This window comes from Tinamus guttatus, unplaced genomic scaffold (assembly GCF_059628265.1).
Source record: "Tinamus guttatus ecotype Peru unplaced genomic scaffold, ASM5962826v1 Tinamus_guttatus_pri_ptg000470l, whole genome shotgun sequence".
Classification (NCBI taxonomy): Eukaryota; Metazoa; Chordata; class Aves; order Tinamiformes; family Tinamidae; genus Tinamus; species Tinamus guttatus.
Genome location: NW_028289004.1, coordinates 1,318,214 through 1,343,839, shown reverse-complemented (window position 1 = coordinate 1,343,839; position 25,626 = coordinate 1,318,214). Strand labels below are relative to the sequence as shown.

Genomic DNA, 25,626 nt, shown 5'->3' with positions numbered 1-25,626 from the left:
AGTTTGTACTGGTTTTATTAATATAGATTCTTCCTAGCATCCCAGACTGGATTGATGATAGATTCAGAGTTAGAGCCAGGAGGCTTATTGGGTTTGTGAGCGAAATGAGATTAGGTGTTCTTCTTTTCAGGGAAACGTGGACAGGAGTATCGTCACTGTAAACACAGACTTGCTATCTTTCTTATTTACTTTCATTTTGCTTATTTATATTTATTATCTACATATATATATTTCATTTTAATCTTCTTTAATGTGATAATAGCTTTAAAATGAAGATGGAAGTGCTGTTTAGCACAGCCTGTTTTATTCATCAAGGTCCTTTCTCCAGCTCAACCATCTTTCTAACCAGGCTTTTTTCCTCTCTTTTTGATCTCCTCAGTCTGCTTTGATTGATTCTATATAGCACCATGTTCTCATCGTAGGGGTAAACTTGCAAAAAAATATATTCTTGTGAAGAAAAAACATCATTATGCTGTTTTAATCACCTCTTATCTGCGTAATTGTTATGTTTAGTATAATTAAACTCAGGGAAAGCTTTTGGGTTATGTGGTGAATATATTTTCTGCAATTTGCAACTTCTTATTAGAGCAAAAAGGGATAGTTTATAGAACAGCTATCAAAACTTTCTGGATAGTTTTAGTGCTAATATTGGAAATGAAATTATTGTTTATGCAGGTTGTATCTGGAAAAAAAAGAGTTGCTTAGAGGTGTGTTACTTCTCTTTAATGACGATAAAAAATATAAATATGACTACTGTTTTTTGTCACGGCTAGGAACCTTGCAGTACATGGCTCCAGAAATCATTGATAAAGGACCACGTGGGTATGGTGCACCTGCTGACATCTGGTCATTAGGTTGTACCATCATTGAAATGGCAACAGGCAAACCTCCATTTCATGAACTAGGAGAGCCTCAAGCAGCAATGTTTAAAGTAAGCATAACCTCTCTGCATTTTAATTTTGAAATGCTAATTTAATATTTTAATTTAATGGGTCATTACCTTTTCTTACGTGAGTCGTTTTTCACAAAACCAATCTGACCTGTGTTTTTGAAGCTGACTGAATGATCCTTCTCTGCTCTAAGGTGGTACTAATTCATTTTGCTCTGGAAACTCAGCTTAGACTGAGTTCTCCCACCTACCGCAGCTCAACAGCAAAGAAAGGGATTGTTTGAGGGTTTGATTTAATAATTCTGCCAGCGTAACATGGTGCCTGGATGCTGTTGGCTGGTGACACTTCCTCAAAGGAAGCTGCATGAGGGAGCATGATTTGGTTCACTGAAGCACTCCTGATGGAGCTGTGGGAAGAGGGAGTCTTTCCACGTCGCTGCAAACGCCAGATGCGGTTCTGTCAGCAGATGTCTTGTCGTGTTGTATGTGCCCTGGCACGTGGCTGAACTGTTCAGTGAAGGATGTATGGTTTCATTTTCCAGTACATTTTAGTGAGCTTTCAGGAAGTCCTGGTTCAGTTGTGAGTGTCTGAGCCTTGCAAAGGCTGAGGAGGTAAATGTAGGCAGGATCATGCATGTCCCTAGGGCCTGTCCATAAGCATCTTCTGGCCCCAGAGCTTCCCGAACCCTTAGAATTGTTGGGGTTTTTTAATGCTTTTCTTGCCCTTCTTTTTTCAAGGGTGTGGCAGAGTTTTTGCATTTTTTTCCCTGCAGTCTGTGGTGTTATGCTACAGTCAAGCATTTGCTTTTGTTTTCTCGATTCTGCCGAGAACTGCTTGGAACTGCCTTTTGCTGGGCACCATAAACCTCGCTGTGCAATGCTTTCACTCTGTAGTAGAAGCAAGCAAATTAGTAGCCATGTTTGCAGCTTAGGATGATGTAGGCAAACTGAGCAGCCAGGTAGAAAGAACAGGGGTCTGAAAAACTTGGGATATTGAGCTTCTAAGGGTCTGCACCTCCAGACATGCATGCTGTGGTGTGCACAGGGCAGGTGAGGAGAAGGGAAAACTGAGTTTGGCCGTGTAGGAAATTGCAAATGACTGAAGAGTTGGACCAAGTAGAGAAGAGAAGAGGGAAAAAAAATCTAGAATTGGAAATAATTTTTGGCTGACTGTATGTTGTCTGGTATTTCATCTCTGAACATATGTGTGTATCTAGTCCGGTGTGAAAGGAGTAGGAAGAAATGAGAGTCAATGGAGATAAGCATTGCCGCAGAATTTCAAGATGCTTGCTATGAAAGTTATTCCTGTTGAGCCATGGAGTTTAACATGACATTTGGAGAAAGGCCTTCAAAGTTTCCAGGCTTGGCTTGGACAGTCTTGGGTTTTGTTTATCTGCTTAAACGTATAGCCCCACCGTGCCATGAGCTGGCAACACTGCCCCAGCTGAAATGGGCTGCAGGAACCTGTGCCTGGAGCGCATGAACAGGAGAGGGCTGCAGGCCAGGGAAGGTCAACAGGGGCTGCCGGAGCCCAGCAGAGCTGACTCTCTCAGTCTGGGCTCTGAAGTGAGTCTACCTGGGCTGCCTCGGTGAAGTGTCCCATCGTCCAGCCCCAGAAGTGATGAAAGCTTCAGCCTGCGTTGGAGTAGGCTTCACCCATCTCAAAAAGCTAAACACTATTGTAAGTGCAGAATGGAGCCACGGAGGGTTAATGCAGTTGTTCAACGAGACCATTTAAATGGCTCTCTGCTTTAGCGGGCTGCCGGCACTTATTTGACTGCTCAGCTATCCATCTCCCTTATGGCCACTGTCTTTTGGAGGCCTTGCTGCTTGTTCTCCAGAGTCTGTTTTACTTAAACATGCGTTTACATAAAGATGCTGAGCCTACAGGGGTAATTTTGGCAGACACATGCCACGCAGTGCACCCATTGCATAGCTCGTACTTCATAGCATTTGTGCCAGCTTTGCGCTGATGAATAAGATGGCACTGAAGGAGGTGGTGAAATCGCTGGGGAGCAACCTGGAGAAATCTTTGCTGGCTTAAGGTGTGTGCGCATGTGCTGGGGAGGGAGTGTCTTGTTAACCCTTTGGATACTGTGTAATTTCCAGTTAAATAACAGTGAAAGGCGGTGAAAGGCATGTGGCCTGAGCGCGTCTGGCAAGGTCACTCTGAGCTGTCATGCGCAGGAATTTGGCAGCAGCAGGAGCGGAGCAGGTGCAGGCCCCGGGCAGGGAGGCAGCCAGACCTAGAGAGAGCTGTGCCTGCTCCTTGGACACAGAGACTGCATTGGATGGGGAAGTGGGAAGAGTGTGCAATAGCGGGAGGGATCTGTGGCTGGCAGGAGAAGCAGCGTTTGATGCACTTGATACAGGTAACGTCCAGGCCCTGAGGCTATGGGAAGGTAGAAGGTCAGATACTTCGATGTGTTGCATTTGTGCTGCACTGCATCGGTATTTGTGGTCTGTCTGCAATGAAGCAGAGTAGGGTCATAGGCCTCGCTGTCACTTTGCTGCTGCATGCGAGTGCCTGGATCATGGCTTTGCTCTTTGCGGATGCAGTCAGTGCAGGCGTGACAGTTATAGCAAAAAAGCTTTGGCACACGGTCTTTTTGCATTTGGTTGAGTCGCATTAAAATCATAGAATCATAGAATCATAGAATGCTTAGGGTTGGAAGGGACCTCTAGAATCATCTAGTCCAACCCCCCTGCACACGCAGGGACACCTAAAGCACGTGGCACAGGGTGGCATCCAAGCGGGTTTTGAAGATCTCCAGAGAAGGAGACTCCACAACCTCTCTGGGCAGCCTGTTCCAGTGCTCTGTCACCCTCACTGTTAAGAAATTTTTCCTTAAGTTCCTATGGTTTGTGTTTCTATTTAACTTGCAGGTTGGGATGTTTAAGATTCATCCTGAAATTCCAGAATCACTGTCTGCTGAAGCAAGGGCCTTTATTTTGCTCTGTTTTGAACCTGATCCTAGTAAACGTGTCACAGCCTCCAGTTTGCTCAGAGACTCCTTCCTGAAGCAAGTAAACAAGGGCAAGAAGAACAGAATTGCATTCAAGCCTTCAGGTAAGAAATTATCAGCCAAATACAAGTCAACATCATCATTAAGTGTTACATAAAATATTGGAATCATTAAACAATTTCTGTTAGTAAGGATGTTAGATGTGCCAAGAAATCAGCAGGAGCCCAACTGTTGAAAGTGCCTGTGATTTGTAATTACTCATATTTAAACTTAACAATTCGCATAAAAAGGTGTCTCACTTATTTTGTGCTTTACTCGCTGAAGCCTCCCAACCCTACTTTCATCTCCCCAAAATAAGTGCCTCACTTAAAGTAAATTAAAACTAGAAAAAATGACATTCAGTCAAGACTTCCTAAAGAAAATCTGTGTTTTAGGTTAACCGTTATAGATACCATAGAGATTAGAGTTTTAGAGGGCAGGTCTTTGGCATCTGCAAATGAGTTTCCCTTTATGCTGTGGCAACCTGGGGTCAGGTATCTTGAGATACACTGTTCTTTCTCTCTCACATGCACACACTTTTTTGGTCATGCATACTTGGATTTGTTCTGTATTCAGTTTACATGACTCTCTGTGGTGTGCGTGGGGGAGCGTCTTTAAACCTGTTACCTATCTTGGAAATTTGGCATTTAGGTGCTGAAGTAGGTGTTTGGGGCGAAGGGTTGTTGTGTTTCATCCCCATAGAGTCCTCTCCCTCTCTCTTCTTCCTCTTCCTTCAACAAACTGAATATCTGCTCCCATTGGAAGTCAGCTGCTTTCTCTGTGGTAAGGTAAGCAAACCTTAGTCTTGACCAGCCAAAGAAACCATCAGTATTTGAAGGAGGTTCCCATTTGAAAACAAGCACAGCCCTGATCTTATGTCTTCTTTCCCTCGCCTACACAAGCATGCACATATTGTCAGAGCAAACCCCATTATGTTTCCCTTTCTGGGTATTTTTCCCCCTCAGCAGGGAATTTGGGAGGTAAAAAAAAGCGGAGGAAGTGGAATTGTAAGGGGGAAAAACACAGCAGAGACTCTAACCTTTAGCTGATAAGATTTGATTTGGGGAAGGGGGAAGTTGGCATCTGCCCTCGTGCGCAGGGGCAGTGGGTGCAGAGATTGGCTGCAGCCCCTGCAGCTGCCTGGCTGCCCAGGGCCAGCGCAGGCGCTGCAGTAACGCGCAGCTCATGCCTCTCCTGCGGCCTCTTTGGCCAGGGATTTGCTTCTGGAGCAGCTGGGCAGTGCTGGGAAGGATGTAGCCTGCCATGTTAGCTGCCCTGGGAGCAACAGGGTCTTCTCTCTGCTGTGGGGGAGCCGCACCATGGAGCGCAGCATTTGGCACAGTCTCAGCTGCCATTCACTCTGCTGTTTCCCTTGCTGCAGTGTCCTCAGCTTTGCCCCCATCTTTCCATCCCGTCTGTATTATTCTTCCCTCTGCTAATCAAAGCAGCCCAGATCAAATTGCAGCCCTTACTCTTGGGGCAGGAACTTTCAATTTTCTGTGCTGAGGCACCTTGAGCTGGTTCTGGCAAGGTGGCATAGGTTTTTCATCTCAGCGACTGTTTAACCTCAGCTGTTTGACCATCAGTCGTGTACCGTGGGGTATGGCAGAGCTTTCTGAACAACTTCTGCACTCTTCCTCCCCTGCCTCCTGGCTTCTCTGAGCAATTTCTGCTGACAAACATCAAACACCTCAGTGATATTTCAGCCTCATGGATATGTGATAGAAATCCTTCCTCCTTGTCTTTCCTATCACACAACTGCAACTAGGCAATCAGAATTGCAGGAAGCTTTGAGCATCAGAGATACCTGTGTGCAACAAGAGACTTCCTTCAGGCTGGTCCCAAAAGAGGGCCCCTTCCTGAGGGCGAGGGGACGTGCAGCAAGGCAGACACTGGGAGGTCAGAGAAGGAGTGAGCGGAGGTCATGGGCCCAGCCTGGCCAAGGCGAGAGGGAGGAGGCAGGAGGCCGACCTCGCTCTGCTTAGGGGAGAAACTGTGGTGGAAGAGCTAGGGGTAACCTGCTGCATTGAGAAAGGCTTCTTGAAACAGCTGCATGGCCAGGTGTGTGGCTGCAGGAGACCAGCACCAAGAAGCCTATGTGGGAGAGAGAAATGTTTGGTAACAAAATGTCATTCTCATATTATTATCTCCATCTGCTTTGCTGTCTTTGGGTACAGCAGTTAGCTAATTCAAAGCTTTTAATGTTTATGTATTTAAGGATTTTGACTTCTGCTTTCACATTATATCAGTGAGGCTACATCTGCCTCAGCCAAATGAGACCTTTACATCACCAAGGACAATCACGGGCTGTAATTTTAAGAGCACCGCCCTTTCCTGCCTGGTTCTGTTAAACGTTTTCTGCCTCTTGTTCACAGATTACAATCGCAGCGCCTCTCTCCCGCTGCCCGTGCCCGGGGAGCAGGCTGGCAGCAGCAGCAGTGAGCACGGCTCCGTTTCGCCAGACTCCGACGTACAGCATGACATGTTTTTCGAAAGGCCAAAGAGATCTATTTCGGAGATGCAGACAAAGCATCCCATTTCCCATTTATTAAGGTAAAGTGTTTGGTTTAGGCCTAAGCCTAGTGATGCTTATGTGTATTTAATTCATGTTACTTTTTATCAGAAAGCAGTTGTTGTGCAACTGTGTTGTGTGTAATGAGTAAGTAAGCAGGTGTGTTAAGCAGCAAGTGCAAGTGCATTGCACCAATGAGGTACCAGGTGATTTGTGTAACTAATCAATAGTGATTCCCTCTCTTCTGATGCTTTCCATGTATTTATGTACTTCTTTCCAGTGAATAAATGGCAGTTTTCCTATTGACTGAATGGATATTGACTCAGGAGTCAGCGTAAGAGTTCCTCCTTTCCAAGCACTCATGAAACAACTTGGGAAAGGAGCAGCAGAAACCTCGTTCTGCTGTGCCAGGGGCTCAAAACACTTCCAAGCTGATGTGTTACAATATGAGGCCAGAAAATAAATAGTTTTTATCTTGGTCCAGGATTTTCAGCTTTCCTCCCCAAAAACTGAACGAGCGGTGCCAGCTTCTCATTAGGGTGAAATCAGAGTGGTTCCCTCAGCTTTGGGGAGGAATAAAGGCTGCTTGAGGAGCTGAACCATCTTCTCTCTCTGGATTAGTGTCTGACAGCCTGGTCAATCTCCCGCTGTTACTCAAGCCACGTTACACTGCATTAGCTGCCCGCGCTCTCCTGCGGCGGTGCTGCCGTGTTGCTAATGCCGAGCTCTGTGTCTGTGTTTGGCCCCGCTGCTGCCCTAGCGTGCCCGACGAGAGCTTGGCTGCGGAGGACAGGAGCGCGTCCCCTTCCGCCGAGGACAAGGATGCCGGCCTGTTCCTGCTGAGGAAGGACAGCGAGCGTCGAGCCATCCTGTATAAGATTCTGAAAGAAGAACAGAATCAAGTTGCTTCAAATTTGCAGGACTGCATAGCACTGGTAACTTCACTTCAGCACTACTTTCCTGCTTAAAAGGGAAAATTTAAGATTGGGTAGTCAGTATCATTCCTTTTTCTGAGGATTAATAAATGAAGGTGCTAACAGTTTTAAAATCAGCTGTTCTGTGGTACCGCTCAAATGTTCTCTATCTTTCTGAAAAACTTCTCCTTTTGTCTTATAATACACTTTTGTTGTTTTCCCACGTGGTACCTGGGTGGCTCTAACTGTGTAAACGTTATGGGCTGCAAATCATCAAATGAAGCCTTGAGGTCTATCACTGTGCAATTTTTTCTGACTGATAAACATGTGTTATAAACATAGTGCTTTGCCTGGGGACATCAGGTGTCTGCAAGATTAGATATAAGGTCACATTCAGCTTACTGTAAGGGATGGCATGTACAAAAATGTGGATTTCTTGTCAGCCCACTCTGCTGTTTTTATGGAGGAGTGCTACCCTCTGCAGTACGCTGGAGAGAGGTGCAGCTCTTACCTGGAACCTCTTCCCTGGATGACAGCCACAGTATCAATAGACTTAACGCCTACTTTTTCAATGTTAAATCAATTTAAAAAAAGTTAGAAAAAGGTAGATAGTCAGAGCTCTGAAGAAACAAAACTTGTGTGCTTTTCTGTGCAAAGCCATCAAAATATACATGTGCAAAGTTAAAAATTATAACCTTCAATATACTGATGCTACTATATTTTTTTGCACCAAGGAGTTTACTTAAAATGCATTCTTTGTCACTTCTCCAGAGTTCTGAAGAATTGCAACTTTCAGTAACCCACATCAAGCAAATTATTGGGATTTTAAGGGACTTCATACGCTCTCCTGAGCACAGAGTGATGGCTTCTACCATATCCAAGCTGAAAATAGATTTGGACTTTGACAGCACTTCCATCAATCAGATTCATCTGGTGCTGTTTGGATTTCAGGATGCGGTGAGTTCTTGGCTTAGCCCAGCAGGATAGGAATTCTTCCCAGGGAAACCTCACCCCAGGCGTTTGCAGCTTCCCTGCTCTTCCTCACACAGCCCAGACTTCATTCCCGTTTGTGCTGAACAGCCCTTTCCTGTCAGGTTTCCTGTCAGGTTGCCCTGAGCATCCGATGGGCTCTGCTGAGATGCTGCTCGTGCTGCCCGTGGGCTGACAGCGAGCGCTGCTGGCTGCACTGGGTTGTGCATCCATTTCCTCCTCTATCCTTCCTTGCAGTGAAGAAGGGGCCTGAATATTACTGTCTGTTTGAGTTGTTTGAGTGCTGTAGCCTAGAAATGTCAAATCTGTTGATTAGGCTTTCAAAGGTGAGGAGGCTTGACTGGCTCTTGCAGTTGCTTTGATAATTGAAGAGCAAGATTTCTTTCTGAAGGTATAATAAGCATATGTCATCTGCTGCTCCTTTACTTGCTTATTTCTTTGTAGGTGAATAAAGTCTTAAGAAACCACTTAATAAGGCCCCACTGGATGTTTGCAATGGATAACATCATTCGCCGCGCAGTGCAAGCGGCAGTCACTATTCTTATTCCAGGTAAGTCAAAGCAGCTGAACACAGTGTGAGGGGAAAGAGGACAAAGCTGTTTCCATATCACAGCTACAGCAAATGAAACAGTTGTTGAGATGTTTAGATTTAATCTGTCAGCAAGTAAGTCATTAACTTCAGCCCGTGTGACACTGCATCGAAGGCACAGGGTCAAACTGTTGTATAGAGGTGTGGATCTTGGGCAGTAACGCTGTAGCTGCAGTACAGAGGCAGCCAGCAGGTACATTTCCAGTGGTTCTGCACCAGCAGTGTGCTCCAGCTATTAAAAAGGCAAATTCATCCCAAGCTGAAGCATTTCTAGTAAGAAACAAAATATTTTGTGCACTTTAGCGAAATCCAAGACAGATAACCATGCAGAGAGGTCTGGTTATGTGTTCTGAAAAATGACTACTGAACACTGGAATAGGCAGAGAAGGGGAAGGGGCTGTGCATTTATACAAGAAGGAGTATATTTTTGTCTGTGCGTTAGTAGTAGGAAAAATCACCACCAAGAACAAGGATGTATGAGTACACTGTCCAGGAATAAGTTGGAAATTTCCAAGTAGTTTGGTAATTGTTTTTACCAAACACTGTGAGTTACCCTCCAGTGTGAGAAGCCTCTGTGCGCAAATTACCCCAAAAAACCTACTCGTACAAAAAAAAAAAAACTTATGTTGTTTCATTTTATCAGAGCTTCACACTCACTTTGAGCCAGCATCAGAAACTGAAGGTGGGGACAAAGATGGTGATGAAGTGGAGGGCAGTTACCAGCCTCCCGAGCAAAGCGCCACCAAGGATCCGGCCGTGGCGACGGGACTCGACCGCCCCGGTTCTGTGGTGGCACAGGAGACAGCTCAGCAGCAGCTTGGCCTGGAGTTGGGCAGGCTTAAACAGGAGTCCTTAAGGTAAGCAGCATGTACGACTGGCACGTTTATTGTTCTAGGGAGTCTTGGAAATGCTCCTACACGTGTTGGCTGCCGTATCATGTAGCTACACAAAATAAATACGATGCACAATGCAAATATTCAGAACGTGTGGCTTCTGAATATGCTGTGTGACAGCAGCACCCTTATGTGTCGACTCAGCCACAGCCTTGGGCACAACTTCGTTTCTGTGGCTTTTTAATGGTCTATGCAATTCTGCCGCTTTCCTTCCTGCTTCCTGAGCTCCCTGGACATTGCCTGGCCCTGTGGCAGTGGTCTTGAAGCCTGTCAGCTCCTACGAGTTTTAAAAAAACTCATAGAGGGATATGACCTTTCTGCTTCCTCCTGCGAGGAAGGGCCAGAGGCCCCTGACCTCATCCACTGTTTAGGCTGTCGGCTGCCTCACCCAGGCAGAGCTCAGAGACGCCCCTTACTTGTTGCTTGTGAGCTGACACATTGGCAACAACCTACAGCATTAACACTGGTGGGGCCCATTCTTCCTCATAGATGTAAATGTGCAATCAATCAGAATGTCCCTGCTACCCCTCTGCAGGGCTGTGTGTTCTTTCTTAAACTGCAGAACAAAAACAGCAACTCTACACAGTGCAACTGCACAACAGGGACAGAACTGGCAGCAAGTTTACTAATGGACTTGTGCAACAGTGAAAGCCTTAATGATGTGCTACCACTGAGCCAAGTCCCAGACAAGCAAAATGAAATCTTTTAGGTCACAGGAAGTGTTATTTAAGATAAGAATATCATCTATTGCATAACTTTATTCCTGGGGCGGGGGGGGGGGGTTGTCAAAATATTTTGTCTCAGCTATACTTACTCACAGTATGGCTGCGTTTGACCTCTCTCAAATGCTAACAGGCTTTTGGAAGATCTGGTTCAAAAGGAGAAAGAGTATCAGAGCCTCTTAAGACAATCTTTGGAGCAAAAAACACACGACTTGCGCTTGCTTCAGTTGAAACTTAAAGCTGAAGGTAGGAGGAGCTATGCATCCCTTGACAATTGTGCACAAATGCAGCTTTGGATTCCTTAAGGATGATTTGGTTCAGGGTAGTTTAAGAAATACCTGCTTTGATCTTGAATAATCTGAACTTCTGCCCTGATTTTGAGGTGGATTACTTGTGTTTTTCTATTTTGTTAAGATTCCCAAGAGCCTGCTGCAACTCTGAGAGAAAATGCAGACCCCGAGCTCGCAAACTGGCTGAAGGAGCAAGGAGCTGACCTCGCTGCCATCAAGACGGTAAAAAAAACCTAAAAGTAAAGCAAAGGGCACAGAGAGTTTGATTTCAAAGCAGTAAGCTTAATTCAGGGACAACTTTGCCTTTCAGTTTGCTGAAGAAGATTATAGTCTCAGTGCTGTCCTCAATGATATCACTAAAGATGACTTGCGGCATCTCCAACTGCGGTAAGAAGATAGTTTACTATTAACAGCTTAGTTAGTTAAAATTAACATCTAGATAAGTATTTTAAAGAGAATTAGGCTATTTAAATGGGCCAGTGGTAATTTAATAGCAACTGCTGTTAATTTCAGTATTCTTTAAGCAAGTTTCCTGTGTTCTAACTGCTGCTCCACCAAGGGTGCTTTGTGCCATCTGCATTTTAACAGTTACTGCGGTTGGGCCCCAACCCTGCAGTTCCACCCATGGTCACTAAATCAGCAGATGGAACACAGGCCTCAAGCCTCTTCTTTCTTGCCCCCTGGAAAAAAAAAAAAACCCTTTCAGTATCATTCAGTTATGCCCTGGCAGACATGAAAGCTCTTCTTCTGGCCATAACCTTAAATGAATGCAACATTCACCGTCGTAACTGATAGCAATGCCTTAGGTGTTCCAGACTTTTACTACTTGCTCACTTTAAAATAATGGAGAAAAGGAGTTTTGCCTCATCCTGTGTCACTGCAGTTACCAGCTGTTTTCAATTCTTCACCCAGTGGTGGGCTTCTCTGCAGAATTTGGAATGCAATATTAATTCACCGACAGACAGCTGGGACTTCAGCGGCAGAAAGCTAATTCCCTGAAAACTGACTGGCTAATGGGAATAAATAAATACAGACACATTCCTAATAGTTGTATTATTAAATGTGTGTATATATATATGCATGTACTGTAGGCTTGCAGATTTTGCACAGCTGTGTAGCTTATTTGACCATTTGTGTAACACAATGTTTAGCAGCAGCTCTTAAGTCTTTATTAATGCACTTAAATTATTTATGAGAGCATAATGCACAATTCAGCTGCCCCTCACTGTGAAGCAGCAGCCAAGGAGAAGCTTTTCTGCAAAAGGTACCATATCTGAATTGTGACCCTAATGTATTTTATTCTCTGCTGTTTTGAGCAGGGAGCCATTAACCTGCAACATGTATGTCACCTCTTCATAGACAAATGTATATAGCATTTTATAATAAAGCAACTCCCACTGAAGTACTAAGAAAAGCTTGGTGTGATATTTCATTGACCAATGTTTCTGAAGAAACCTGTGTGCAGTGTTTTTGCTGAAAAATGGTTTAATCAAGAAAAAAAAATGGTGACCACATTTTATATTGTTGTTAAAGTTTAATGTTTGTACTGTACATGACACAGGCAGCAATCCAAAAGTCACTAAAACAAATATATAGCAATTTAAATAAACCACTGCTTTGTCCTAATTTGGCTCCTTCTGAAGCTACATTCACCTTCTTTAAGACAATCCATAATAAAATGGATTTCCTTACACAATCTTTATATTCCCCTCTGTTGAAAGAGCTTTTAAATAAGCTTAAAGATTTGTTTCCGAGTCATTACAGTTCTTGTAAATGCATTCACTTATTCATAAGAATAAGTTACCCCCAATAAAAAAAAAAGGCCTTTAATTGACAGACTTGTACTTTATCCACTGATTTGGGCCCCGCACTTCAAAGGGTGGCTCATTGAAGTAGATGTGGTGACCTAGTTCTTCCAGTGGGGGCTCTGGGTCAGTGGTGGCAAACTGGGCAGCTTCCTCGATCTCCTTCCTCACTGCCACATCAATTTCCTAGAGCAAACACAGAAGATTAGTAGAAAGCTGCATAGGAAGTGTCATAATTTTGAGTTTAAACCCCATGATGAAGTGTTCGTCACTGTTAAGGGTCTGGGAAAGTGAGCCAGAGCCTGTTTTTAAAAACAACAACACTCTTACAGACGTCTTACTCAACAGCAGCATTTGCCCGTTTTGGTTAATAGTTATTTTACTGCCAAAACATGACATTGAGCTTCTTTTTACTGTGATGCTGCAAAACATATTCAGGATGCACAGAGGATGCTGCAAGGAAAAGACCACTTTTTCATGCATATATAAGCCTTTATAAGACTAACATAGATCTACGATACAACCTCTACCACTGTTAAATGAAAAGCCCATTTCAAAGGCACATAACTCAAACTTACTGTCATGTATTAGGTTAGTACATCACATCTTATTTATAGCTTAATTTTCCATTAAAGCTCTCATAGCTCACATTATATAACAAATACATTATGTGCAAGTGCTGTTGAGAGCTAATGCTTTTTCTAAAGGTAGTAAAAGTCACCATTTTGCATGAAGAAAATGCAGAGAAAAATAAGTTTAATTTATTTGCTAGAAATTCTCTGTTGCTAAAGTAGCAACTTTGGTTTTTTCAAGAGAGTATTTATAATCTCAAGCCTTTCTAGCTAGAGAGGTATTTATTAGTGTAAAACAGTATAGCATTAAGTAAACTATAAATAATTATTTTCAGGTGTAGCTACACCAGGCATTTTAAGTTGACCATAACACCCTCGTTAGCTCATCTGCACCAACACGTTACTCTCAATGAGCTTTCAACACTTTCACACGCTCTATTAAAACAAAACCAAGCTCAACAAAGGAGTGATGCATCATGCAGTATGATGTCCTTTTCACAGTTCACTAATGTTGGAATGCACATGAGCCTGCTTAAACATATCAACTTAAAGCCATACCTTTAATTCTTCAATGCTGGCAAGGTTATGGTTGATCATTCTGTCCTTCAGCAAAGTAATGGGATCGCTTTTACTTCTCACTTCTTGAATTTCTTCTCTAGTACGATAGCTATCAGAAAAACAAGCAAAGACACAAATCTCAATCTGTTTTTTTTTTTTTTTTTTCTCGTCAAAAATTGCTATACCATGGAAAGATGGCAATATTAACCACTCAAAGAATGAAGGCACAGCTACACCTGGAAACTTTCTGAGATCTCAGAATGGAGACAGAGTTAAAGTGCAGAAGCAGCAGGTCCAGCCTGACACATTTACCATGGGAGGCTATTTCCTGCTTCCCATCTTCCCTAAGGGAAAGAGGAGCAGGGTAAAGGGATTGGGTCACAGTACATCCACTGGCTGAAGGCTGCTTAGGCACAGACTGTCTTTAAGCAAGTCACTCAAATTTTGAAGTGAAACCTTGCAAGACACCTCTTTTTCATGTAGATAAATTCAGATGTTTCAGACGGCACAAGGCCCAAGCCCTATTGGCACCTACATACTTGTATTTTTCAAGTGTTCCCCTTGACTGGATGCTCCCACCTGTTCCTGTACTATCATTTACTGGATTTTATATGTTCTAGAAGTTCTGGAAATACATGTTTTCCAGCCCAAGCTTACTTAGTAAAATCCATGCAGCATGTAAAATCCTCAATCAAAAGGACAGAAATTTAACTCACTTAGTGCTTGTTTTAAAATTATATATCCCAGTGCCACTGATTGTCTGCTGAGCAGTAGGATGAATGATCAATTGATCAGAGAGATTTAAAACTTTCATGCACTTCAAAGTGGTCAAAAGCATCCAATCCATGACACCTTCTTTCACCATTCTGATCATCCGTGCTTCGTTTCAGCAAACACTGTGAAAGCAACTAACCTGATTCCAGGGTCACTCATGCTGTGGCCATGGTAACGGTAGGTCTGTAACTCCATCAGAATCGGACCCTTCAAAAGACACAGAGGGCGTTAGTTAACCACCTTGGGTGACCAACGTGTCGTTACAGCAGGAAAGGCATTTTGACGTATACTTTCACCTGCCTAGCGCTCAGAGCCTTTCAAACCTTCCTCAGAGATAAAAGCAGGAAGAAGACAACAGCACACCAGGGTTGTGGTTTAAAAAACAAGCCAACCCAAAAATGTTTTGTTAAGTGAATGTTAATAAATCAAAGTTAAAGAACCATTCAAGTATTTGCAGGTTCAACACAAGGATGGGGGAGTCAAATACAATTTGAACAACTACAAAAAATGGGCTAGATGAAATTTTTGTGTATAGCCAACAACCTTGCAAAAAAATCACCTACAGTAAAAGAATGATGATTACTGACTTACTTTTCCAGCTCTGCAGTACTCAGTTGCAAACTTTGTTGCTTCCCGAACACACAGAACATCCATGCCATCCACCTGATAAACAAAAAATTACAAGCTGAGGCAAAAAGATACCCCCAACTCAAACTTTAAATGATAATAAATCCACACATGCAGTAGGAATTAAATTTGAAATTATTCTGTAAAATATATATATATAATCATATTATATATTTATAATAGTAAATACACATAAAAATTATTTTGAATGTATCAACAGACATAATCTGTTTTCCAATATATAAACAGCCTTTCCCCCCACCCCCTTGCTGATCTTGTTCTCCCCAAAGAAGCTGGAGCCGAACTCACCCTGAGGCCTGGAATGAAGTCACCGCGTTTGTAGTAGTCGGTACTGGCTGCAGCTCTTTCAACAGACGTTCCCATTCCATACCGGTTATTCTCGCAGATGAAAATACACGGCAGCTTCCACAAGGCTGCCATATTGAAGGTCTCAAATATCTGGCCCTGGGAAAAATAATTTAAAAAAAAACACATGAAAAAACTAGAGACAGTTCAAACTTTAAACATTAGACTCTACAGAGAATCTTTTCAGTTGCACAAGTCTGGCTGGTAAGCTCATAATATTAAAAGTGATCTGAAACTAGCCCTTTCCTTCAGCTGAGGAGGAATAAGAGGAAGAAAATACACTATGCAAAATGAAAGTTACCTCAACATATTTGTATTTCGTGGTATTTTATGTTTTAAAAATTAAATCCTATATAATTTTATAAGATCATTCAGGATCTGTGTTAGAGTACCACAAAACCTTAATATTTTGACTGAACTATTTTAAGAAGTCACAAAAAGCAGCTCAACCACACTGCACTGGCCTTGCTGCTCTAAGTGAACCATACAGAAAACCAAAAATTGAGATCTCTGTATTTAGAAAATGGGAAACTACACAGAGGTAGGGAACAGTGTTCTCTAATCCATCAATTTCTCATCTTACTTGATTAATTTTTCTACCCCTAATGAGAAGATAACCATTCAAATGTCAAAAATTAGTGGTTGCACATGATGCTCTATCCTCCCCTTTGCCTTCACAAACGCAAGTTAAATGTTTCTGTATATGCAGTGGCATGGCCAGTCCTCAAAGGCACAGGCACCTACTTGAATGCCTGAGGTGTCCAAAATTTGCCAGCTGCTCAGCCACCGAGATGAACATCTCGGTGGCGAGCACTTCTAACAAAAGCCTAACAAAAGAAAAGCTGCAAACGAACCACATTTATAAAGTATAATACTAAACCAGAGACAAGGGGAAAGATGCTCCATCATCTCACTGTAACCAGCAGCACTCACAGTGGGCAAATCTCCACCGAGCTGTTAGACAACTCTTGGTTACCTGGTTGGCTGCGCCGTCCCCATACAGAGTCAAACAGACTTCGTTTTTACCAAAGTATTTACAGGCCAGCGCAATCCCAGCTCCGAGAGGAACCTAGCACAAATAGAGAACAGAGCAAAATTTTAGAACAATGTTTGGAGGAGCTGCAGACAGTCTGCTTGTGATCCACAGAAAAGGCCTTTAAAATATCAGGGAGGCACTCAAACGAGGAGCTGTTACCAACCAATTTATTGCCATCTGCATGACAGCCCAGAAGCTAAATTTTAACTACACTCAGTTTGATACATCTTTGGTGTTACAGCTCCTCAAACTAGGGAAACCAGAATAAAGACATGACAGACATAATAGCCACAGAGCAATAGTAGCTGCATACAAACTCACACCATGAAACCTGAAAGGAAACCCAGGCCACTAGTAAAATTCAGCCTATGTTTTAATGTAGATGTATAAATATATATATACCTGAGCACCAACAATGCCATTACCACCATAAAAGTTCTTGGTATACATGTGCATGGATCCTCCTTTTCCCTTTGCACATCCTCCTTTTCGACCTGAAACATGATCAACATGCAATTACTTGCCAGTCAGCGAAATGAGTCAAATAATAGGATTTTACTTACTCCTAGTTTCTGCCTCTTTTTCAGGGGGGTTTTACTATACTTAGAAGAAAAACTACTACAGGAATTGAATTAGATATTTCCATTTATAAAGCAAGTCCACTAGTATTGTCTTCTTGTTACCAGATCTTCTGTGCAGATTGAAGACATTGATTCTTACACATTGGACAAAATGGCCTCTCCCCAAAGACGTTACAGTTAAATACAAATGCATCACAAAATGCACAGGCGGGGGAGATGATAATGAAAAACATCATTCAAGAAGCAGAGAATTAGATTAATGAAGAATTTCTTGAAAGAACAGTCTCTGAACTGCTGCTGTTCTTTTCCCAGTTAAATAAATAAAACCAAGCAAAATGGTATAGAAGATTGTGCCAGAAGAAAAAAAAAAAAAAAAAGAAAGAAAAAAACAGAGACTAATACTGATATTTCTGTTTTCAGAACCAGTAAGAGTCCTCAGACAGGACTGACTCCTTATTTTCTTCCTTACCAGTCTCTAGTGATACTTGACAAGTTATCCACAAGATTCTGGGCTTCAGTGCAATGTTGTTAATATACGTTATTAACAAGCATATAGTTAGCATACAAAAACACACTTCTCTGCTTCCAAAATGTACTCTCATATATGCACATTTCAAGCATTCAAATTCCTAGACTGGGTTTTTATTATATCACCATATGGACAGCATACAAAGGCCTTCAGATTTCCCACTCACTTTTCACTTGTAGCACTACCTACACAAGAGCTTAGCAGGCTGAGACACTCTTCTCCTGCCTACTCTGCCTATGAACTTACTACAGATAGGCATCTCTCCTTTCCACAGTCTTGGGTCCATTCATATTACCATTTATTATTCTTGCTAACATCGAATTATTCCCAAGCCACATTCAGTTTACAGTGACAAACAGCATGTACCATTCTTCCTAAAAGCAAAGTTCAGCAACACTGAACTGAAAATTTGAGTCTGTCCTATGAAGGGCAATGCTCTGCTCTGCCAAGAATAGATTACTATTAGCAATGTAATTGCTAGTGCTGCAAGTTCCACATAAACAAGCTGCTATAGCACAATAGATGAAGCCTACAGCATCAAGAAAGAAATTACAAAGTTGAGCTTTAAGTGCTGGCACTTCAAATTAAATATTGCTTTTGATTTACTATAAAAAGTGGCTGCATCAACAAGTCACACATCGATTTAAGTTGCTAACTTGCTTCTGAAGGCCCAGAATACTTTGTGCATCGACATCTCTTTGAATTTGAGTAAAAGACTCACAAAAGCACATCAGCACCTAAATCCTCATTTTGCTAAGCACAAACCTGTAAGTTCAGCAAGAATTGCTCGAACGGGAACTCCTCGTGCATACGTAAAGCCATGAGCTCTGTAGGCTGTTATCACATGATCTGTAGGCTTTATGGCAACTTCAAGGCCTACGCAGCAAGCCTCCTGTTACAAAAGCAGAAATAAGCTTAGCAGTAAAGAAAAAACATCCAACAGCCGGCAGTCTGGAAAAAGTTAAATGCCCATACAAACTTAAAATATCAGCAAAAAACAAGAAAAGCACGGATACAGAAGATTGCCTTAAATCCCAAAGCGAGCTATACCGATCTGACTATGCAGCAACTAGAACCTTGGCCTCCAAATCCCATTCTGTCCTGACTCTGACTAACAAAACTAGACAGAAACAGAAGGCCAAAAATATCCATAGACTTTTGTCCACAAATCCCAAACAATACATGTAAATAGCTGCAATTCAAAAAGGGTGAATGGAGAGATATCTGCTCTTCAGATGGATCTTGCTTTCTGTCTCATTCCATTGCTGTCTCAAGAAGTTAGGGGTTCCTTCATGTGCTTAGGATTTTTTTTTTTTTAAAGAAGCAATGAACCAAGTCGCTGTTCCAGCTACAACTTTAGAACTGAGTATCTACACACAGCATCTTATTTTCATTTCCAGCCTACTCAAGCCCCTGCATTAAGGACAAGAGAGGGAACTGAACTTTATAAAACCTATTGGGGAAAAAAATATTCTCACCTGACCATCATATAAGTGACAGAAGCCACGAATAATCTTCTGCTTATACAGCTGGTCAGACTTCAGTTCCATGCGTCGTATGGTCTGCATGGTCTTGTAGTAATGGAGCCCCTCCTCTCGAGTCAGCACTGCTGTGGTGCTGGGGCCTTCTTCCAGGCGATGGAGGTCACACTTCTGCAAAGTTAAACACATACTTACGTCTTGAATTTATCAGTGTCAGTAACATTTTCTTTTACAATGTCCCAGTTTAAGTTCAGCTTGTAATCCCTCTCACTCTCAAAAACAAAAAAACTCAATTTATATGTCAAAATAATACACAATATATCCAGGGGTCACTATAGAAAAACTTTTTTTGTTAATAAAGACACATTTAATAATAATAATTTTAATAAAGACACATCCATGCTTTAAATGAAGTTCCTACTAGCAACATATTAATTAAAATGACAACAGAATACTGGAAAAGTACTTTTCCATGGCTGTTGCCATGAAATGCTACAGAGACTTAGCAAAGCACTGAGTAAAACAACACCACAACTACCAATTATATTACATATAACTACTAATTAAGCTACATGTTGTAAAAGACCAGAGAGAATATCATAAAAAATAAACAAATAAATTTGAAAGGATCTTCCTCCGTGAAACAGTTTTAAGGCCTGGTCTTAAGACTGGACTTCACCCCCTCTACCAAAAATAAAGAATACTGTTTTGGTGACATCTCTTCCAAGAAGTTTTCCTTTTGTCTGCTCTTCATTTGGCAAGGCAGAGAAGAAATACACGGATTACACTTTTTATTTTCATTTTCCTTCTAGTCTTCTCTTATACAGAGCTTTCACACCTCCTAATTCCATTTAAATATTGCAGGTATGAACTAGATGCTCCTGTCGTATGCAAAACCTAGTTTCATTTGCTGCAATCACTTCAGCATCAAAAAAGTTTCTGCTCTGTACCATATTGTATATATATGCCCATCCAATAGCATCCTCAAGCCATAAGAGGAGGCAGTAATCTATTAAACCTTTCCTAGAAATCCTTTAGTAAGGTTCAGGATATTCAAACAATATTTTTTATAACAGAAAAGTCAAGGGCTGAACTACATCATGCCAAGATCTACGACAATGCTTATACAGTATTCAACTGTTTACCTTAATTTCAAATGTGGCTTCATTTGCAAAATCTGCATAGTTACGTGATGCTACCATCACTCGGGATGCCTTAAAAAAAACAGAACACAAGCAACATTTAAAAATTAATTACCAGTCAGATACTCAACTCATCATTTCTAACAATACTCCCAAATCGAAATAATTTGTGAATCAAGCTAATCAGTGACATATCCCTAAAGTATTAGAGAATTTTTGTTTTGTACACAAATTTAAATGCTAGAACTCCTTCAAAATCAATATTTAGAACTAAGACAAAAAAAAAAGGAACTAAATTTTAAATTTGCAATACCAAATAAAGTCAATTGTCTTCAGTGGGGAAGGGAAAAAAAAAATTGCCACTGCTGAAAAATATCAGAAATGTAAGACATGGAAGAGAGTGAACACCTAGAATGTATGAAATATGGACAGGATGGTAGGAGAGAGACAAGAAAGATGTTTAGAGGTATATTATTGTTCTGTATTAAATAACATGCACAGATTATTAAATAATGTACAACTGATAATCTTGGATAACTTCAAGAAGTTTCGCTGTAGCATCAGATATGATGATCATCTGTCCGTGACTGCACTGTGGCCATAGCACAAGGAACATACTTCATCTTTAGCTCCACAATAACGTTACTTATTAAATTATACGTTAATTTCAGTAGCTTGCTCAACCACAGAATTATTACACATTTAGCTGAAAGTTCATTGCTTCAAAATTTTGAAAATGTCCATTTTAGTGTCTCCAAAAAGGCCTGGATGATAGATACAAATTTTGGAAGAAACACTAGAGAGATTTCCTAATTCATCTTGGTTGTCTACTCTTTTATATAATTCATTTAGGAATCCTCACTTTTTATTCCCTCATATTTAGAGTTTTTAATTTAAACTAAGCTTATCTAGTTATTAAACAATCTGTAACAGTACTATCAGTGAAGAAAAGCTATTTTACTACTAGTGCTGGAAGTAAAACAAGATTTTAGGATTACTACATAAAAACAACACTAGGGAATCTTTATTAAAGCTCTAATGCATGGTCTGTATAACTGTCAAAACCAAATTTTGACAAAACTTATTTGGACCTTACCTCACTAACAGCTCCCTAGGATAGCAGCATTTGGAAGAGAGAAAAAAAAAGGGAGAGGGGAAAAAAAAAGAGTAAGTACCCATCATCAGTAAGTTGTTAGCAGACTAAAGCACTGTAAGTGGTAGTCTCTTTACAGGTAAGCTCTGAGTCATGGAAATCCATCTCTATCCACTACAATATGCTCAAAGGAGGTATAAAATGCTGCCTTATGGATAAGGCTGCTTTTTATTTGATAATTCATACATTTGCTATAAATGCATAGCATATATGAATGCGTATTCAAGATAAACAGATTCATATGTGGGAGTCATTAGGATCCCAAAGTCTCCAAAGTAGGAGTAGTTTAGACTTCTCAGAAAATGCAGTATGTCAGTAATGGGCCAAGCACTTGCTGTTAGGGACAAGTTTTAGCCACTGGTATCTACATTATTTAATGCCGTTGTAAACTAGGACCTACTTTTAGATACGCATTGCCCACAGGCCTAGCACACAGAGGAGGATCATCTGGTGAATCTGCTCTCTAACCTAATCTCTAATCTTAATCTTCATTAATCTATTCACTCCCCTGCCACCTCACCCAGGACAAGTAAGCCTGCTTCCTCAGAACACACTAACAGGTTTTCCTCTGGCAGCTGACCACCAATTACAAGAATTACCCTTTTAAGGCTAACCAAAAGAACTTAACTTCTTGATCTCACTAACAATTCTTCCTTCAGATGGGTTAGATTTTTTTGTGGCCACTTAAGTCCCATTGAGCTCAGACAGCACAAGCACAGGGCCAGTCACTTCAGTGGGGGCACGACATCAGCTCAAGCACATGGTGAAACCTGTCTCTCATAGTTTCAGTGATTTGGAGCAGATTCAAAAATTTCAGAAAACTTTCCTTCAATTCTTCTTCTTCTTTTTTTTTTTTTTTTTAAACTGATGGGCCTTAATTAGCAAATTAAAAGTCTGCAATCTAGTATCTTATTTAGTCGATCTAAAGCACGCATGACAGCAGACAGGGTAACAAAAGCGGCTGCAAGGCTGCATGCAAGGAAGACAGAAGCCGAGCTCCTTACAGGCGGGCACCCAACCCCTGATCCTGCGAAGCACTGACTGCTCAGTCCGCCTGGCATTTTTCCAACAGCAAAAGAATTTTCTGATCCAAGTTACAGAGCAAACAGGAGCACAAAATATGTCACAAGTTCCCTCAAAACGGCTGAAAATCAACACAGCTTAAAAGTGCTTTTGCTTAAATTAAGTATAGTCCAATGGAGAGCAGCGACTGTGGCATGTAAACTTCCTCTCCTGTCAAACTTTGAATTTTGAAGTGCATTATATGTCATGAACACAACTTACATACACACTGCAGAAAGCTAATCACTACAGTGGGCTAAGGAAAATGCAAAGATGAATTCTGAAGATATGCCACATGACAGAGACAACACAATAAATGAAACACTGATGTCAAAACTAATGCCTTGAAAAAAGTATCGAGAAGGAACTTTTTAAAACTGTTGTTGCAGCAAACAAAGGTAATGGCAGCTCAAGAAAGGACGGTGGGTTTGGATTTATGATGGAGAAGAGAACGTTTACAACTGTCCAGGCTCTGACCTGCACAGATGTACTTTTTTAAAGCTTTATATATATATATATGCATACATATATATATATCTCATAACAAAGATGCTTCTCAAAAAGACTACTATGCACAGAGGTGGAAAAGAACAGGGCAGCTCCAGCCACCAGTTTTCCAGTGGCATATATGCCACGCTCAGCTCAGCACCAAGCACCGCAGCTGCTAGGAGCAAGGAAAATTCTTCCCCTGGGTAATATGACATGCAGGCTACAACTAGCACACTGGCAAGAAAATAAAATCCCACATCGATTTTAAATGTGCGTAGCCCTATCGGCGCTCTATGGTCTTTTTATCAGCACTTGTAAAAGGTTTCTGTTGTTTTTTTTTTTAAAAAATAAGGGGGGCTGGGGGGAGGATTTTTCAGGAAAATTCCCACCCTTGCCAACAGGATTGCTTTTGAGGCCTATTTAAATGCAGCCCGTCCTATTTACCCGCCACTTTCCTGCCGGAACGGAGCAGCCCGGCCGCTAACCTTAGCGCTCGGGCGCTCCCGAGGGCAGACACGCTGCGGACACCGCCAACCACCCCCTCCCCGCGCCGCCAACCGCCCCGCGCGCCCGTTAGGGCCGTTGGGCCGCCGCGCGGGCCAAGGCGGGAGGGCAGCTCCCCGCTCACCGTCCTCCCCGCTGCGGCGGCGGCGGCCGGGCCCTGCAGCACCCGCGACAGCGCGGCCAGCAACATCTTGCGCATGGAGCGGCGGGAGGGAAGCAGGAAAGGAGGGAGGGAGGGAGGCGGGAAGGGAAGGGAAGGAGGAGCGGCGAAGGCCCCGCGCCCGCTGCCGTCCTCAGCTCTCCTTGGGGCGCCGCGCAGTGACGGCGCCGACGGGCGCCCTGCCCTGTGCGTCGTGCGCCGCGGCCGCGCGCATGCGCGCCCCACGCGGGAGGCGGGGCTGCGGCGGCCGTTAACGGCCGCGCGGGGAGGCCAAGGACAGGCGGGCGGTGGGGTCGTCCTGGGTCGTGTCACGGCCCGGTCACGCGTGCGAGCCGCGGTGCCCACGCGGCCCCGCGCTGCGCCCGGCGCTGGCAGGCGGCTGCGCCTGCCCTCAGAGCTGCTGCGGCTGGGGAGCGCCACCCCGGCGGTGTTTTCCAGCACTGCGTGAGGGCAGGCCCGCGGAGCGGACGGTGGAGGCTGCAGCGAGTGGCAGGTTAGCCGAGGAGTCGAGGTGCCGCAAGACCCTGCGGTGCAGGTGGTCATTAGCTCTGTAGTAGGGGCGAAATCTTTTATGTTCCCTCAAAAATGCACAAATCAAGCTAGCATATCTACATTAATACTAAAGTGTATGGCTTTTTTTCTTTTTTTTTTCTTTTTTCTTTTTTTGTTTTCTCTAGTGCAAAAATGAGTCTTTGTGCTTGTCACCTCTCCACCAGCTCTCACTTTCCCCAGGTCTTAGTTACATGTCACCTCTGTGACCTACTCAGCACAGTCTGCTGCACAAGTTTGTATTTGTTTGTGTTTGCTTCATGTTATATCTGGCACTTTGAGATTCTTCTCTGACAGATTTTTAATATGCATGAAGTAGCTTATGTGTTTCAACAGTCTAGTTTCATCTCTGCCCAGGCAAATGCATAACAAAATTAAAGTAAGATCTAACCTAATGTTGATGAGTCCTCTCGCCATAGCAGTACCTCAGATCTCCTGAACTCCCTGTCTGATTTCCCCACCCACTTGCACGCTCATGCTGCATGGTCAGTTGCAGTGATCAGAGTCCAAAGCGGCATCTCTAGCTGGGAATTGCTCCAGACAAAAAGTAACACTCTCCACCCCCCCAAAACACAGAAGGGCCATGGAGGCCCAGGAATGCCTGTGCCTGCTGAGCACAGAGCGTTGCCTAGAGTTCCAACTCTATGCTTGGGGCACAGAGCTTCTACTTGGGGCACGAGTGGTGAATGCTTGTGGTATAACCTCAAAATACACCCTCAGGGCAAAAACTGGCATCTGTTTCAAAACAGCCGCAACTGGGTTTCTACAGCACCGTCCACATGCTTCCTTGGCTTCCAGCTGTTTTATTGCACAGTACACTCTAGAGGCCAGTGTGATTTCTTCCATGGCTTCTTCTTAAGGTAAAGGGGGACAGGAAGACATTCAGGTGCCCTCTTATAGACAAATTTTATGGAAATACCTAACACTTTATGCATTTGGCTGGTGGTTGATTAGAAGAGCAAACACACGTTCGATACATTCACAGGCTGAAATCTAAAAGAAGCAGTATAAAGTTACCACTTTTCACATCTAGGGAAGGAAAATATTTAAAAGCATCTGAAAATGGAAAATATTTAAAAGCATCTGAAAATGATTTCTCTTTTGCTGTCACCAAGCCAACTGAGTGGAGAGCTCGTGCTGTTCTCAGTTCATTTTCAGTTTATCAGTATGGATAAAACAGTCCTTGCTAAAACACCAGTGAAGGGCAATCCTGTGCAAAGGTTGTGCAATCATTTTTGGCACGCAGCTTGTAGGTGGTTTGAATTTTGTAGCCAGCTCTTGAGCAGCTCCAACTGTGGTTCATGAAGCAACAGCAGCAGCAGCTGCCGCTGGCCTGTAAGAGAACAATCAAGGAAGATGAAAAATTGCTTTAGAAGGCATTTTCCCTCAAGGAGCTTTAGTCTGTGCCACGTTGAGGGTTGGAAAGCAAGCATG

General features: G+C 42.7%; 2 protein-coding genes across 2 annotated transcripts in view; one reads left to right on the top strand and one right to left on the bottom strand.

Annotated features, from left to right (window-relative positions):
• The window catches only part of MAP3K15 (mitogen-activated protein kinase kinase kinase 15), a 66,476-nt gene extending 54,398 nt beyond the window's left edge, over positions 1–12,078 (top strand). Inside the window, 11 exon segments of the mRNA XM_088532726.1 lie at positions 774–931; positions 3,776–3,959; positions 6,270–6,447; positions 7,167–7,341; positions 8,092–8,277; positions 8,755–8,860; positions 9,543–9,756; positions 10,648–10,760; positions 10,929–11,026; positions 11,115–11,191; positions 11,717–12,078. Of these exon segments, the coding sequence (XP_088388852.1) occupies positions 774–931; positions 3,776–3,959; positions 6,270–6,447; positions 7,167–7,341; positions 8,092–8,277; positions 8,755–8,860; positions 9,543–9,756; positions 10,648–10,760; positions 10,929–11,026; positions 11,115–11,191; positions 11,717–11,795 (1,568 nt within the window). The 3' untranslated portion in view covers positions 11,796–12,078.
• A 393-nt stretch (positions 12,079–12,471) lies between these two features.
• PDHA1 (pyruvate dehydrogenase E1 subunit alpha 1) lies at positions 12,472–23,767 on the bottom strand. The gene is made up of 11 exons (XM_088532740.1): positions 23,608–23,767; positions 20,279–20,347; positions 19,131–19,304; positions 18,418–18,544; positions 16,945–17,036; positions 16,483–16,575; positions 15,450–15,605; positions 15,105–15,176; positions 14,653–14,720; positions 13,740–13,848; positions 12,472–12,795 (listed from the first exon to the last, which is right to left on the bottom strand). Exons 1-11 carry the CDS (start codon positions 23,680–23,682, stop codon positions 12,631–12,633), a joined length of 1,200 nt encoding a protein of 399 aa, XP_088388866.1. The 5' UTR covers positions 23,683–23,767; the 3' UTR covers positions 12,472–12,630.
• Positions 23,768–25,626: the final 1,859 nt, after the last annotated feature.